Raw genomic sequence first — 17,036 nt, 5'->3', positions numbered from 1 at the left:
GCTGGTGATGGTGACTGTGCTTCCCAGTTCAACATACAGAGTTGTCCTTTTAAGTTTCTGACGAACATGCTTGCTTGGGATCTCACATATCCTACTTTAAGTATTTCTCTTCTCATGTAGCTGTTATACAGGACTAAATCAATCAGGCTAAAATTTCGTAACTGTTCTAGAGGTTCTGTACTGTAATACCTTGCTCTATAACCTGTTTTCCAGCTAAATAATGCTACCAAAGTTAAATGATGTCACATAAACAATAACTTCTGACACAAGATGCATGGTCAAACTATGTGGCAATGGTAGTTCATAATTAATGCATCTACTTAATTTGTATCAGTAACTAAGTAGCATTGGAGATACAAGAGTAATTTTTTTTCTTGATTTAAAATATGTGGAAGGAAAATGGGAGGAAGGTTGACTTCTGATAAATTAGCCAGATTATGAAAGGCAATGTGGGCATACTGAACACTGATAAAATATACATGTTAAAAATGAATGATTGGTGTATGACATGTTACAGAAATTGCTCCTATGTGTTCTGATGGCCATAACAAAAGATGTTGAAGATGTTCTACAAGGTTATATTTGGAAATTTTTGTTATGTTTTTTAAATGTATAATTTGTAGTTTAACTTCTGTAACTCACTTCTAAAAACTCGGTAATGTAGTCTATGGATCTGGAATCATGTTACAGTGAATCCCACAACAGGTCAGTCTGGATTGCAGCACACAATGTTATCCAATTAGACAACACAGTGAGATAATGAAGTTCTTTCAGCCATATGCTTTTTAATTTTGAAGTAATATGCACTTAATATATTTACAAACAGTAACCTTGAACTCGCCACAAATGCTCTAAACTGATTGTTGGTAGGGCACTGTTGATCAAAACAGTTTATCAAAAAAACTCAAAACCTTTTGGCATTTATATACTAAAGGGGCCAATAAAAGCTTTGGGTAGATATACTCAGAGAACGCTATTTCCCGATGAAGACTTGTAAACGTTACTTACAAACAAAACCACAGTTTTTTCAAGTATATATTGAGAAATAGCACTTTCTTACTGTTGCTCACAAGAGACAGTTACTGGAGCCCATGATTAACAGCAGTAATTACATTCAGGAGCACACAGACATTCAAACCTGGGGACATATAAGCTGATACGGAGCCACCAAATGCGGAAATACACATCACTGATACATGTCATATGAAAGATTTTACTAACCAATAGGTAAATAATATAGCAAAGCCTTCAAGGAGACTTGGAGACCCTATCACAGCTAGTGAGCTAAAAATACGTGTAGCTCGCATATGGTCAAACTTGTTTAAGAAACAAAGACATATTCAAGGACTTTTTAGTTTGAATTTTCCCAAACTGCTTTTCTGTGCTCTCTAAACATCACATCATTCATTATTTACATCCTCATGACTCTCTACACTCATAATTAACTGCTCTTTTCTTGTCTGTCCATATTCTACCTTCTGTGTAACTCTTATTTTTGATTTTATGGGCATAACTACAACTGTGTACGGATTCTAACTTATGGGCCCTATAAAGACATTCAGATACTTCTGCTGCACATAGCCCAGTGCCTAGCAACGTACCTTAGGACAAGCTGTGTCAAGTGTCCTAGCAGCCAGATGGAAAAATGCCTCCTACCACTCCCATAATCTGACAAAATCCACATTTTTGCAGGCTGCACCACGCCCTGAAATGTACTCGTATACCCAGACAGCACCTTTTCCTCTCCTATTCCTCCTGAAATTTGTGAGCCCAATTCACACGTTAGTGGTTGAGTGCGTGGTGGAGAAGTTCTCCATGCGTATTCTGACCTGTTTCTCAGTGGGCGCCGGCCGCAGAAAAAACTTACAGGCAAAGACTTGCCGGCAGGCTTTGCGGAAGTTTTCCGAGAGGAAAGCGTAAATGATGGGGTTGATGCAAGAGTTCCCGTAGGCTAAGCAGTGAGAGATGATGCGGAAGGCGAAGGAGGTGTTGTTCAGGGGAAACTGCCCGAACTCTGCCCACATCGTGATGACGTGGTGTGGCAGCCAGGACAGCAGGAACACGGCAACCACGAGAAGCACTGTCTGCGCTGTCTGGAAAAGACAAGATCACGTATTAAATGGCTGCGGTGATCAAGTGAGTCTGTGGTATGAGTGACTTTGGCTTCCTCTGTCAGTAGTGAAGGCAGCATAACACAGCAACACTGATGGCTGCCAGGTATTCAACTATGACAATATGAAAAAGGGTGCTAAAAAACCACCCTCCTCCCTGGAAAACAAAGATGGTTTCAGCTCAAGCAAATAACTGTATAGGCAATGGAGACAGTGCACATAAAACTTCAAACAATACAGGTGCTGCAACAGTAATGCTAACTGTGTTATACAGAAGAGTGGAAATAACATTCCCTAACATTTGGAGGCTGAGGAACATTCAGGCTATTGAAAGTAACTGCAGGGGAAAACAGTCTAGCTGTGAGGAAACAGGTTCCTGAGGGGAGTAACGGAGGCTGACTCCGTGTGTTTCTGAGGAGAAAGATTTTTCCAGTAGCTTCCCTCTTAGGGGAGACACCAAGAAAAACAATGTATGGAGGATTAGTTTTTTGGTTTTGTTTATTAATATGCAGTGCTCTTTGGTTAGAAATACTCCTAGCTAGATGATTATCTGAGGGAGGCTCATTGTACCTGTGTGGTCCCAGCCTGTGCCCCCACAGCACTTGCTCTCCAGTGAGGCTGGCCAGCCATTGCTGCAAACTGTCATTTGCAAGCCCCAAAGCTCATCCTGAGGTAAAATTTCCCTGAAAGCAGTGTTCTTGAAGGTCACCATCCAAAATGAAGGTTAACATGAGGTGAGCTGCTGACTGCAGCTGTGGTAGCCCCACAGCTGTGGCTGGGGAAGAGAAACAAGGGCTGAGGTGGTGCCTCGGGAGGGCTGAGGGACATGGCGGAGCAGCATGAGGGGTGTCTGGGTGCTGTGGGAAGGGTGCAGAGGGAGGCAGCCTTGACTAAAGGTAGGTGGTAGGAGCTGCTTGAGCTGTTTTGGTGTGAGATTTAGCAGGCTGATTCTTTGAGTTTTGTTCGTTTTGTTGAGAGGAAACGGTAGGTTGGAGAGGGGGGCTCAGGCTGTGAGAAACTGGGGTGGGGAGAGGATGGAGCATGCAGACTGGGGTGTCGGTGTTTTGGGGCATCTGTGTTTCAGGGCTGTAAGTCCAGGCTGTCTGCCTGAAATGGAAATACTTTCGAATGTAAGCAAAGTCCCTTGCCCTATAAATATTTCTGTGGTGTTAACGTTCAGGGGACCTGCAGGATGCATACCAAGAAATAGCTCAGTCTTTATTGAAAAAGTCTTTCTCTTCTTGAAGAAAACCTCAACCTGGTATAGTTAAGGGTCTGTGTTACAACAAAAATACTTTTTTTTTTTTTTTTTAATTTTTCCTGGAAGCCTTTTAAGAGGATGAAGAATGACTTTTATTTACTGTAAGCTATAGTAAATAAAATTAAACTATAAGTCACTTCAACTTCCTTTTGTAAGACCCTGAGGCCTGTGGGAGCGGGACCTCCCTTTTCAAGTTTCAGGCAGCTGGGGGTGTTGCTGTTCTCTCAATTTCTACTTCTAGCATGCTCAGGGAATACCGAGCAAGGCTCAGAGTTTACTGACTTGGGGCTCCTGGGAGCCTTTCCTAATGTTTTTGCAGAGCTAATTCCACCTGACTTCTGGAGTTTTCAAAAATATTAATGGTAATGGAAGGTGGGCATTTTTTTTACGTATTTAATTACTCCTTTTGAGGTATTGTATCAGATGCACAGCAGGTGACTTCCCTCCACCTGGTTCTCAGCAAAATGTGTGCTTTTCAAATTTACTATTTAGTGTTTCTCACTTGTATTCTGTTATTTTAATAAATATAACAATTTGAAAATATGCAGGTGTTATCCTTTCCCTAACGAGAATTGTTGTATAAGTAGCAGAAAAGAAATGGAGAAAACCAAAAACTTAGGCTTCATTTCAGTTTAAGGTTTACAATCTTACTAATCTAGGTCAATGCTTCTGTCAATAATTCCTTGCCTGATTTCAAGTGAATAGTGTGTACTTACTTTGATAGAAGAGGGATCATTTTCTATTGAACAAAACCTCATTTAATCACTGGTTATAATAGCTACATCTACCAGTTGTTTTTTCTGCTAGAGAAGACCTTGTGGATTTCGTATCTCATTTTAAAGCACTCTATAGCATTCTATCACTATACCTGTTATGCTAAAATATATAAATAGACGTAATAAAAGACTCAGGCTTATGTATAGCTAACACCAAAACACCTAAGCTGGAACAATCTTTTAGGAGAAGGGAAATATTGTTCTCAGCCCCACTCAAAATACAGAAAATACAACAACCACTGCAAAACCTCTGGATGTTCTCTGACCTTTCTGCAGCACTGCACATTTGGCATGACTTGCCAAATTAAATATCTCTCCTGGGCAATATTTAGGTGGTGACTCATGTGGCTGAGTAGAGCTGGGCTTGGGAAGGTGATGTTTTGGATTCCTATTAAACTGGGAGGGCATTTCGTGGGTTGGTTGCTCCTCTCTTGGTACTCTCTGTGGCTGTGTGCTTTGAGTGAGATGGAAATAGCACGTTTTAGTAAGTGCACCCCACTATGGCATATGCTTGGCATTGTTGGAAATGTAATTTGAGGAAAATAAGGAAATTATGTGTACCAGAACTAATGAAGCAAGGTTTCCTAAGGAACTATGTCTTGGATGGATTCTCTGGTACCCTAAAAGACAGTAGTGATACAGTCAAAATACTTCTCAGAGCATTTGCAGTCTTTCCCATGTCAGTGGCTCTCCAAATTATTAAGAAAGTTTAACTCATCTATAGTCTACTTTAGTGACGTTTTTTTCTGTCATCCTGTAACAATCGGGTATTGTGTTCATGAATGTATACAGGCTAACAGAAGGCTTCTGTGTTGCAGACTGACTACCAAGATTATGTTCTGGAGAAGACAGCATGAAGAAATGACAGCATGCTCCAGGGAATAGCAGAGTGATGTTACTTCGTAGCAGAAAGAATACAAGGTGACTAGATATTGGTGCATAACATTTGAGATTGTAACAACTGATTGCAGTCCCGTAGGTGAGAACAGTGGGAGACATTGCTAAAATATTTATAAACAAGTCTTATGATTGTAACCTGCCTTGTTCAAAGGGGTTGGAAATATGGGGTGAAACTGCAGGAAATCTATTTGTCTTCCAGGTTCTTGTTTCACTTTAGTAACTGCCCTATAATGCTCTTGACATTTTCTAAGATTATTTAGAACTTTAAAAATCTTTTGTTTTGATTTGGTTTTTTTAATATCAAAGTACTTCAAAAGTCACTTGCAGCTCTAAGAAGCTGCTATGCTTATGTGTTCAGACATAGTTCTTTGTGAAATATCTGGCTAGGGCTTACTTTATCTAGACAACTGGAGTTCGATTAGGACCTTCATATTATCCTGACCTTCCTCAGTAACAGTATTAAAACCCACAGAACATGAGGGCACACTAGAAACCTAATTATTGCTTATGACATACATTTAGTCTGATATTATATCGGAGTGAATTGCACTAAAATGTTAAAAGTACATTCTCCTTGCTAGGACAGTAGTAATGTGGGGGAAGGCTAAGAGGTACTTTACATGGCAACTGCTTTTCCTTCTACTTGTTTAACCCCACAGAAAAATCAACTGCATGTTAGAAAGTTTTCTCTATGTTGGACAGGCAGCATCTTTGCTCTGTTTACATAGGGCCTTCAGCAATGATCTCCTGCAATAAAAACAGATGACTGTTGAAGCAGAAAAATGTGTTTGGATGTCAGACAAAAGTGCCACCTTCACTTGTCTTAGCTACGTTAACAAGCCAGTTCAATCCGTTAACCTCTCTAGGATGATGTTATTGCCTCAAACTGAGATTTCTGTGCAGATAAGAGAAAACATTTGCCTACAATACAAGTAAAAAAGAGAACCTATTTCAGTCAAATAGGTCTCAAGTAAGTTTATATTACTTTTGAAAAGCAATAACCTATAGGTTCATCCTGTGGCTGGCACACTTCAGGTGCTTCCTTGTTTTGCCCATGAGAATGCTGTCTGGCAGATGAGGCAACGAAGCATGTTCCCACGTGAGCGAACTCCCAAAAGTTCTCTAGACTGATCACCTGGGGAACCAGGTGCTGACCTTAAAAATATACTGGTATGATTAGAAGTTGATGGAACATAAAGATACAGATGTACTGGTCTTGTGGGGTCTATCTTGCCTACTGTGGTACAGTGGGTACTAGAGGAATTGTTAATAAACAGGTCCCATCCTTAGCTTTCATCAGCAAATAATGGTGCTACTTTTTTACCCTCTATCAATGTTAAGTAGCTTAGGCTTGTTACCGAGGCAACCTTTCATAGCATCCTTCTGCTTAAATTAGAGGGTACAAGCACTGAAATATTATTTTGAATACAGGATATATACCTAGATTCTTTTTTCCTTTTATTGTGAAATAGCAAACCACACATTTAACATAGGGCTGGGTATTAAAATGGGTTTGCAGTTGTCAGGCTGTTTCTGAGATCCAGCTATTTGGGATTTTACAGATGAAAAACATAGAAAATGCTAGAGCAATAATATACACAATTCATGACTTGAGAAACATGTTTTGAAAATGGAACTTGTGTTTGTTGTTTTCAAGTTAGGGAGTATCTAGTTAAGATAGAAGAAACTGAAACAAAACATTCGGTTTGGTTTTTAATGTGGTGACTTTGTTGTATCTAAAACTAATGTTAATATAGACTGACCAGCTGTGGAGGTCTGATCTAAACAGCTTGTGTACTGTTTGAGTTTGTTCAGTGGGCTGTGATAATTTGCACAGTTAATGGATGACTGTTGGTCTAGCTGTGCCCAGTTAATGCTAGCCTTCTAGTTGATCTCTGAAGGTTCAGTGGGTCCATAGTAGACATGTACAATGGCCACTACTGGATTATCTATCTAACTCTCTCTTAGTACTCCTAGAAGTCTTTCAAGCAGCCCCACAAAATAGCTTGGTGCCTTATTTGTTGTACAGACAAAGTGTGCTTAAGCTATACACTGAATCAATAGAGTGGTGAGAAATAGAGACTAGGAGAGTCATAAATATTTTTGTTTTCATATAAATAGATGAACTTCTCTCTTCTCCCCATTGTTTCTGCCATGCACAGATCATCTAGATTTTACTTGCTTATTCTTCTGTTATCTTTATAAGTGGTCTGACTCTCATTTGGGCTCCCTTCCCCCCTTTTTTTTCTCAGCACTGAACAAGCTATTTCTTGATTTTTAGCTTTCCCCTGTTCTTCAAAAAACAACGGGAAATGTGTTTAAAAACCCTTTTTGGGGGAGATGCCTCATTCTGGAGGATGATGAAGTCTTTAGCATTTGACTGTGTTTGGAGCTGTTATCCTTGATAAGCTTCTAAAGAAGCTGCTTCGACTTGTCAGGCAACTTGTCATGGGCAAAATTAAGATTGTCCTGTAATGAGTCAAATGTTTTGAGTATTCCTTGCACTTACCTATTCTTGGCAGAACTACCCAATACATTAGATTAATAAGCATTCCTGAGATTAAAATATAGAGTGGACAGAGCAGTGTAAAGGTAGAGAGCTTGTCACTTTCCTGGTCTAGTTTGAGACAGCTAGCTGCACGTCTTTATTTTCAGGGCTGATCAGACCATCCATTTGTACTGTGTACCCCAGCCACACAGAAATGGGAAAGAACTCTCAATGAGGTTTTTATTAAACAGTGCATTCTCACTAGCTTGCAGAAAAATTTGGCTGTTTTCTGTTTTTCAGTCTTATCAGCAGATAAAAACTGACCCTTCCTTCATTACTGCTCTGTGATTGTGGGTTATAATGAATTTGGTTTGGACTTTGGATCTTCCTTCCCCTTCCTCCCCAAAACTAATTTCAATCAATAGTGTTCTGCTGCGACTCCAAAGGCAGACTTATTTCAGATAGTGCTGGTTCTTCACACCATACCATACTTCCTCAGCCTTTGTGTGGGGGCCGGGACCTTTCTCTTAACTTCTAATATAAAGGCTATCTGCTGATGTTATTTACTGATAGCTTCTTTTCTTTTTTCCTGTTATAGAATTATAGAATAGTTTAGGTTGGAAGGGACCTCCAAAGGTCATCTAGTCCAACCCCTGCCATGAGCAGAGACATCTTCACCCAGATCAGGTTGCTCAGAGCCCTATCCAGCGTGGCCTGGGATGTCTCCAGGGATGGGGCATCCACCACCTCTCTGGGCAACCTGGGCCAGTGTTTCACCACCCTCATTGTAAAAAATTTCTTCCTCACATTTGCCTGAATCTCCCCTCCTGTAGTTTAAAACCATCACCCTTTGTCCTGTTGTAACAGGCCCTGCTAAAAAGTCTGTCCTCATCTTTCTTAGAGGCCCTTTTAAGTACCAAAAGGCCTTCTCCAGGCTGAAGAATCCAAACTGCCTCAGCCTCATAGCAGAGGTGTTCCAGCCCTCTGATCATCTTGGTGGCCTCCTCTGGACCCTCTCCAACAGGTCCATGTCTTTCCTGTACTGAGGGCTCCAGAGCTGGACACAGAATTCCAGGTGGGGTCTCACCACAGCGGAGTAGAGCTTTTGCTTTTGTTAACAGGTACCTCAGGTACACCATGCCAGTGCCCAGGAAGGACATGTGGCTTAGTGCAATCTATCACTGTACTGCTGGAGGTACTTACCAACTTCTGAAGAGAACAATTTTTGTGGATTTAGATTCTGGGATCCTCTGTTTTCTGAAAATAGAAATCAGTCAAGAGCACCATTTTGCTCTGAGTCCCTCTTTAAGCCAATGTGCCAAGTGAAAACTGTCAGTTTTTCTTTCCTGGTGCTAGGTTCTCTCCTCTGGTCACAAATTCAACTCCCCCTGGTGCATTTGCAAACATCCTGTTGCTTTCTACCCCAAAAGTTCTAACAGAAAGGTCCCAAAACACAATATGATCTCCAGAAACATGCTTACAGCTTAGTGATAAACACAGTGTTTCAAGCAACCAATTCAAAAAAGGCCATACCTATTCTCAATTAACTTAAATTTTGGGTAGTGACTACTTCTGTTTCAGGGCAAATGCATCTGTCAATTACTTATTGAAGCACTTCTTGCTGCACTTTGGTCTTTTTTGTTACGCTTAAGTGTAACACTACTCTTCAGTGGTCTAAAACCTCACTGAAAGTGTTATTTTTCATTGTTCTGTAATTTCTTTCTTGCAGTCAGAGATGGCAGTTGGCTGTCATGAAGAAGAGGAGGGATTGAAACAAATAATTTTCCATTGTTACCAGTTCATTTTGGTGACTTGCATTGCACACTAAGAGGTGGACTCTTCATTTCCCAGCAGCCTGCTTGCAGTGTTCTAACTGCTTATCTGTACATCTCTCATTCTGTGACTGTCACGAATCTCCTCTGTTGGGGCCCTTAATACTTCGTATTCATAAAAGCCTATGAGCATCACGATATTCCTATTATCCACTAATTGGTAGTGATGCTCTCTATTCCTGCTGCCCTAGGCTCTTGTTAGCAAAACAACTTGCAGATTTCACTTCTGATTAATATTTTTTTGCTGGATGGATCTCAGGATCTCCCATGCTGCTTTGCCATACTTACTGTTGTTTAAGCGCCAAGGCCTTGAACACCACGTTCATTAAGTCCATATGAAAACCTTCAATTTGTGTGAACAGAAGCCAAGGAAATAGTTCAGCGTATAGGAAAGCAGTTACAGTGCAACTTTATCTGCCTCTCTTGGCCAAGATGTTCAGGAATACCTATCTACTCTGAAGGAATTCTGTATATTTTACCTCAAGCTGATGTATGACCTTCAAAACGCAGTGCTCCAGGGAATGTCTCAAATTAAGTCTGTATGTATATGCACTTATCTGTGGGAGCAAGGAACACATAATTTGCATGTAGGTAAGTATAAGGGGGCTGAACAAAGGAGTGGTACTGATTTGTTAGCTTTAAATGGCTCAATTAATCTGTCAATTGGAGCTTTTGGCTTCAAGATTCCACAACTCCTACTGTCCTTTCAAAGGAGTTTGCAAAATATCTGTGAAATCCACATCCCCAGAAACATTTTTAAACTTGAAAACCCATATCAGATTGTTCAGTTTGCGAGTCTTGTTATTTTTTTCTTTAAAGATGTACAGGAGAAAACTGAGTAAACATTGAGGAACCCTGGTGTGCTGCAGAGGCCAGTAAAACACCACAGGGCCATATTATCAGAGTAGAACTTGGTTTGCATTAATTTCCATTGTTAAATCATCTTATTTACTGCAAATGTACGTTCAGAATTCCTAGGGCTGGGCTTCTAACTTGTCAACACTGACAGAGAGGGAATTGTTAACTTTCCTTGGAGCCTTATCCAGAGTCATATGTTGTTTTGACATTAACAGGGTGTACTAATAGCAGTTAAAATACCGGCTCCTCCGTGACCTTTGGAGTGGCTTGAATTTGGATTTTCCTTACTATATGCATTTCTGTGTTTTGTGGCTCAAACAATGTGAATTAGGATGATGAATCTTCTGCCCATTATCCGTGCTTTGCAGGATCTGGGGGTGAAGGGAATGGTATTATACGAAGACTCCAACAAGATAAATGAAAACTATAGATCCAGAAATAAGTCATGTCTTCTGAAAAAAATTTACATTATATTACTGGGTTTTTTTTAGAAGCAGACTATATTAGAGAATAAAAGCATTGTGTTTTCAGCCAGCATGTGGAATGCTGTTTATAACAAGTTCCTTCCCTAAGCTTTACGGCATTTGCTTTGTTTCTTAACTATGTTTTATCTTGGAAGTGTTCTATCTTGAGGAGTCTGTATAGCAGAAGAGAGTTTATAGTTCCTGGAATTCTGAATGGCAAAACAAACTGTTTGCAGTGGTAATACAGGCAACCATTTCACTGGAAAATACTGTTCAACAAGGACTCTAGTCTGTGATATTATTCTTTTGAGACCTTTACTCATGTATATAGCCCAGATGAATTTAGTAAGATCTGAACAAATAGGTGTTTGAAAAATTTACTACTTATCTTTATTAAAACGAACAAAAACCCAACCAACCCTCTCCCCACCTCGCCAAACCAGCCAACCAACAAAACCCAATAAAACCTCATTGTGTAAAGAAAACAACACCACATACACACAGACAAAACAAACAAACAAACCAAAAACTAAAACAAACCAAACAAAAACCCCGAAACCGAGCAAACCTCTTCCTTTAGGGATGGGAGGAGGATAATAGCTCAAGAGTCCTGCTTTCTTGAAATGATAGGAATGAAGTAGGAACTAAGTGGTCATAGTTCCAGACTGTACTCTTTTTGTACACTTTGTTTTCCATATCCATGTAGTAAAGATACAGACTGAATTAACAGATGTGAATCAGGTAATTTAATCGCCTCCCAGTGGAAGGCTTTGCTGCTATGTTACACTTTCTTTTGATGGATCCAGGCAATTAGGGTTTGGCCACTGAAGTCACACACGTTTTTCTGGAGCAAGCTAGATGTTCCATATATGCTAAATTAACCTTTCAAACATGGAGCAAGTTTCATTTGTTAAACATCTTTGAGCAAAATAAGCAAAAGCTGTTCGCTTAATTTCTGAAGAAGTTCATTAATTAAAACCAAACAAAACTACTTGTCACTAATAGACCGATTAAGTACACATGAAGGAAACTAATTTAGCAAAACTCACGCACATACGAATTTCCTATTAGGCTCTAATGTGAAGTGATCTTAAGAAGATCTGCTTTGAATGATTGACACTCAATATGTTTCAAGTATACTTTGAAAGCACATGTAGGAATTGAGTATGCATGCAACCTACCCAAGAAGGACACTTACAAAGTGCTAAGAGAAGTGGTTAAAACAAGACATACTTGAAACTGGTACACTAAGGTTGCTGTTTGGCCTGCAGAAAGGCTAGATGAGCAATTTCTACACAGATGGTGTTGGAAGGAGACAAATTGTGGAAGATGATGTGTGTGTATAGAGAAATGTATTTGATTTTTCTTTCATCTGAAAGGATCACCTATTTAATTAGGCCAAACTGTACCAAATGGAACAAGAATTGCTACTGGGTGTTCCAGAATTATGGCCAGGGAAATACTTAAGGGGAGGGAAGAAGAAGTGCTGTACCATTAACTTGTTTGAACAAGTGAAGTCAAAGGTATTTTTTTAAGATGGGTCCTCTCAGCCATAACGGAAGAAAAATCAATAGAGGTACTGGTTCTGGTTATTATGAGGTATAGCTGCAGCATGCCGAAAATCTTGTATCTTGAATTCCTCGTCTTGTGAGTGATCTAGATTTACAGGGGATCCTGCAATGCTAGTGAATAAATCACTGGATGCAACTTAATCATGCCCAGGAGTGGTTCCATATTGCAGAACATGTATAGCGTGTTGCAGCTGTGGTACCAGTGTTTGTCTTTTTATGCTGGAGTCTTATAAAAGTTTTGATTTCCATGTCTTGCGCTCTTTTCAATCAAATGGCTGTGTTTGCTGTAATGACCTTCATTTTTGTCACAGACAGCATTGTGGCAACATCTTGTAGGGCTGCCCTAGCATGTCAGGTAGCGGCTGAAACCGGCCAGTCCGTTGGCTGAGGGTGAATCAAAGCATTCCCTGGTTGTCTCCCCTGGCTGTCACATCTGCTCAGAGGCACACACAATGCTCCTTCAGACTGGACAGTTGCTGTGCCACTGGTGCAGACTGTGACTTGACTGTACCATCGGCAGCTGATGATAGTACTCCATTACTTTCTGTCTTTGACTAACCAAATAGCCTGCAGTTTCACTTATGGCTGCACACTCACCAATTATAATGTTTCTGACTGGAATAGCATTTTCCTCTTTCACGTCAGGTCGATATGAGGTTGCGTCACTGAAGTCAGTGAGTTTTGCTACCTGAAAACTTCTATTAATTTTTGCTTATTCACTCTAAGATTCTTAGAAAAAAAAATTCTATCCTTAATATTTTTCCCAGTAAATACAGTTCTGCTTATCTCATACAGCTTGAGCCTGGGAAAACCCTGTTCTTGGGCTTGCAAAGGGATCCAACCACGATCTGAATCTACTACCTACTCAGATGCAAACCTTAAGAAAGATCTTAAATTCAAACTGCTGCAAAACTGAATTACTTCACTTTCAGGATTCTTCATGTATTTTCTTTATAGCTTGCTGAGGTATACTCAAAACACCCAGATATTTTTATAGTCTGAGTATTTTACTGGCTGCCAATGCAAAAAGGTAGTATTTGTGGGATTCTGTTACAGCACAATAAATCAAAAAGGTGGTCTAGCAGGCCTGTATATAGAGATCAATACAACATTTAAATAATGGCATTATTATGTACTGTGTCTATAAAGATATAACAAACTGTCAACATGAATTCTGAACCTGAGCTGAAAGACCAGTATGTGGATGGAACTTGAAAAGGCTATTGGTTATTTTAGAAACCTGACATATCTATTGTATTATAGTCAGTGTACAGATTAAACCAAAGATTTACCTTCTTCTTTGATCTTTCTGACTTCTTGGAAATGTTCTTTACTTTCGTATGGAGATGATATAAAACCTTGGGAGAAAAAAAGTAGCAATACATTGAATGGGAATTGGATTATGTACATTTGAACTTCTCATAAAAGCACCAAAAATTAAAAGAATTGTCTTAGCATGACTTCAACCAAAGTTGAACTTGATACTTTGACACTTTTAATTCTAAGCCCTCCACAGTTCTTTCTTATTCAGGAAACAAGGTTTGGAAAAAGCATTAAAAGCCACTGCGCTTCCAGAAGATGTAGTTCAATATTAAGAGCTCAGCTGGAACTATACTAAGGAATCTTTACATGGATTTTGAATTTTAGATTGTGCCTTGGGTTATCTACATTTATTCTCTAGGTGGATTATATACAAAGGCAGGGGGCAGGCTGCCAGTACTGAACCCTTTTGTAACTGTCCTGCTGCTCCTGAACGCAGCACTAACAAATGGGGCAGCTGGAGCAGGTTCTCCTTTCAGAGGGAGAGTCATTAGAAATGCTAGAGCACTGCAGGGAAATTCTCAGTTAACAACATCTAAATCGAGCTTTTGAAACCAGACTATGGCATGGCAGTAACCTGGCAATGTTTATACATCGGCCTTTGGAGCCAACAGACTACATTTTCTAAAGCAATTAATGAACAAAAAAATGCCCCTTTTAGATGCAGCTCACCTTCTTGTTGCTGCTGTCTCACCTAAGGCACTGAGGGCACAAACAGCTGGAGCTGCAGCGGCAGGAGTTAAGAGCTCTAGTGGCTTTTTCCTCTTGTAACAAGCAAGGCCTGAAGTTTAGAGATTTTGGGCTTAAAACTAAGTGCATTGTCCTGTCCTTAGCGCTGATGATAGCAAACAGATTAGTATTGAAAGTAATGTGTTTTTTCATTAAACAGGCATGAACTTAAATTCCAGGAAAATATTTTTTTTTGCAGGAGGGTAGACCTGCAACTGACTAGTGACAAGGAAGTCCAGTCCCTGGCAGTCACTGCACAGTAGGGTGTGTGCTAGCACAACTCATAGACTTAATATCAGTCTTAAACATGCTAAAGATCAGTAAGGGGAAACAAAAAACTTAAGCTATAGCAATGCACAAGAAGAAAAGAAGAGATTTCTTGCTGAATAAAAACTCCTATCTCAAGATCTCTTTTTGCAAGTTTTTGCAAGAAACTGTATCTGAGAAAGAAATAGGGGTGATGTCCCTGCATATGTATAGTTTCTCTCTCCTTGGTGTTTCTTCTTCCCAGGAACAAACAGTTGCTATCAAGACAGAACAAACTGAGAAATAGGAGAAAACCAGCAAGAATCTTTAGGGAAATTGGGTGTCATGCTGGATGTCAACTTAGCAGTTGTCATTTTTTTGTGAGCTGGTGTAATTTCATTCTCTGTTTTCTTTCCCTCCTCTTGCCTTTGAGAAGTATTCTATACTAGGAGAGAATATGGAAAGGATTGGATCTATTATTTGTTGTCTGGGTAGCTTGAGTGTACACCTCCAAGCAACCAAGAGTCTGGGAGTGATCTTTCCCTCCATTTAAACATTACTCGCGTCCTTGTCACCCACCTTGGCATAGCAGCAGGTGATGAGCACCAGGGGCAGGAGGTATCCCACCAGCAGGATGGTAATCTTGTACATCTGCTTGGCTGTTGAACCGTTTGCCCAGTGCTCCCAGCAGAAGGAGCTGTTGGGTGCTTGCTGATGGCCACTCATGAGGGCCTGGTGCTGGGCCACAGGGATGGCAATGAGGAGAGACAGCAGCCAAATGACACCCACGCCGAGGGCAGCGTTGCGCTTGCTGCGGATGCAGGGTGAACGCTTTGCATGGACCACAGCAATGTATCTGTCCACAGACATAGCCACCAGAGTAAAGATGCTGACCAGCATTGTTGCCATGGCCAAGTAGTGAACCCACTTGCAAAAGAAGGCACCAAAGATCCACTCTGGAAGGGAGTAGATGGTGGCCTGGAAGGGGACGCAGAAGAGCAGAAAGGAGAAGTCTGCAATGCTCAAGTTCAGGATGAAGATATTGGTAGCGCTGCGTGATGGGCGTCCCCCAGGCCAGAGACGCCCCAAAACAACTAACACCAATGTGTTTCCCACCATTCCCAGGAGAAAAATCAACCCAAAAAGCACTGGTACAATCACCACCTCTGGGCCACCTCTGATTGGTCCTGACCAGCACGCTGGGGCCTCTGTTTGGTTTGTCTCAAGGCTGCACTTGCTGGTTTTGGCTCCGAGGGAAAGCACAAAGTTGTCTTTCTGCTCCTCCATGGAGCCAGGCTGCTTGGAAGGCAGGGAGCAGTCGCTGTAGCCCTGACTGCTGTCAGGCAGGTCAATGTTTCTTAGTGGTAGCAAGAGGCAGAATGCTTGGCTTTTCCAATACTCTGTACCCTTCCTTTGGGGAGCAATTTTCTTCAGATGAATCTTTCGAGCTTTGTCTCTGGTACAGATACTTGCAGGAATGGGCAAAAAAGGAGGTTGAAGAATTTGTCTCATCCAAGAGGTAACTGCAGGTTTGGCAGCTGCTGCCGGAGAAGTTTTTGTGGCAGAGGAGAAGTCTGTGCAAGAAGGGCTGAGGATGAAGCTGCCCTGGGAGCCTGGAGCAGAGGCAAAGCAGCTGCAGCTCAGCTTCCTCACGCCCCTCCTCTTCTGCTTCCCTCCCACTCCAGTCCCTGGATCTGCGGCTGTACGTGCTCTCCCAGCTCTGCTCGGAGCTGTGGCAGTGAGAACAGATGCTGTCTGTGACCTAAAGCCCTTCAGAAAATAACCCCTGATCAGCTCTGTCCCCACGCATTCCTACTCGCCAGGAGGGGAACAGTGGAGCAAAAGCAAGCTCTCATTCAAAGGGATGGGTCGAGCAGCGGCCGCTGAGTGATAGTGTGTGCAGTTCTGTGAGGAGCAGCATTGGAACTGGCTGCATAAGGAGGAAAAAGGCTATAATATGTTTTTTTATCGACAGAGCAGAATTCTTTTGTTTCATAGTCATTATTGTGCTCACAGTAGAGCATAAAGCAATCTGGATAGCTGTGTTTTCAGGACAAAAAACAGGGAAAAGCTTAGATTCAGCAGGTAGGTCCTGCCACATCTTGGTTTTCTACCCACATTCCTCAGTACCTGAATATTCATGAATTCTGTTGATCCAGCTTTAAAGAAGTTCTGGGCTTGACACAGTAATGCCAAGAGCATCTGTACTGGAAAAAAAGGAAGGCCCATGGAATAGAAATATGGATTTTTTTAAAAAAAGGAGTTTTATTAAGGATTAATGGCTTAGTTATTGTGGTTTTGATGTTTACTTATAGAAACAGTACATATGTTTTAGAAGGCACTAAGTAACTTGGTTTTAATGATCTATTTCCTCATATTTCTTAAGGGATTCTGTGAACTCTACAGGCAATAAGGAGAGAAACAAAGTTTGGGCAAACACTGTCTGCACACAGTGATTTATGCATGCAGGACAGCTTCTT

The 17,036-nt window shown here is 40.9% G+C and overlaps 2 protein-coding genes across 2 annotated transcripts in view; one reads left to right on the top strand and one right to left on the bottom strand.

Annotated features, from left to right (window-relative positions):
• LOC135991890 (dipeptidase 2-like) overlaps positions 1–17,036 on the top strand; it is a 52,112-nt gene that overhangs the window by 3,918 nt on the left and 31,158 nt on the right. Inside the window, exon 2 of the mRNA XM_065640729.1 lies at positions 4,967–5,069. The gene's annotated coding sequence lies outside the window, so the exon portion shown is untranslated. The remainder of the gene's footprint in view (positions 1–4,966; positions 5,070–17,036) is intronic.
• Positions 1,776–15,843, bottom strand: LOC135991891 (galanin receptor type 1-like). The gene is made up of 3 exons (XM_065640733.1): positions 15,136–15,843; positions 13,554–13,619; positions 1,776–2,093 (listed from the first exon to the last, which is right to left on the bottom strand). The coding sequence occupies exons 1-3, from the start codon at positions 15,841–15,843 to the stop codon at positions 1,776–1,778; spliced, it is 1,092 nt and encodes a 363-aa protein (XP_065496805.1).

This window comes from Caloenas nicobarica, chromosome 9 (assembly GCF_036013445.1).
Source record: "Caloenas nicobarica isolate bCalNic1 chromosome 9, bCalNic1.hap1, whole genome shotgun sequence".
Lineage (NCBI taxonomy): Eukaryota > Metazoa > Chordata > Aves > Columbiformes > Columbidae > Caloenas > Caloenas nicobarica.
The sequence above is the reverse complement of the archived record's forward strand: the minus strand, read 5'-3'. Positions and strand labels throughout refer to the sequence as shown.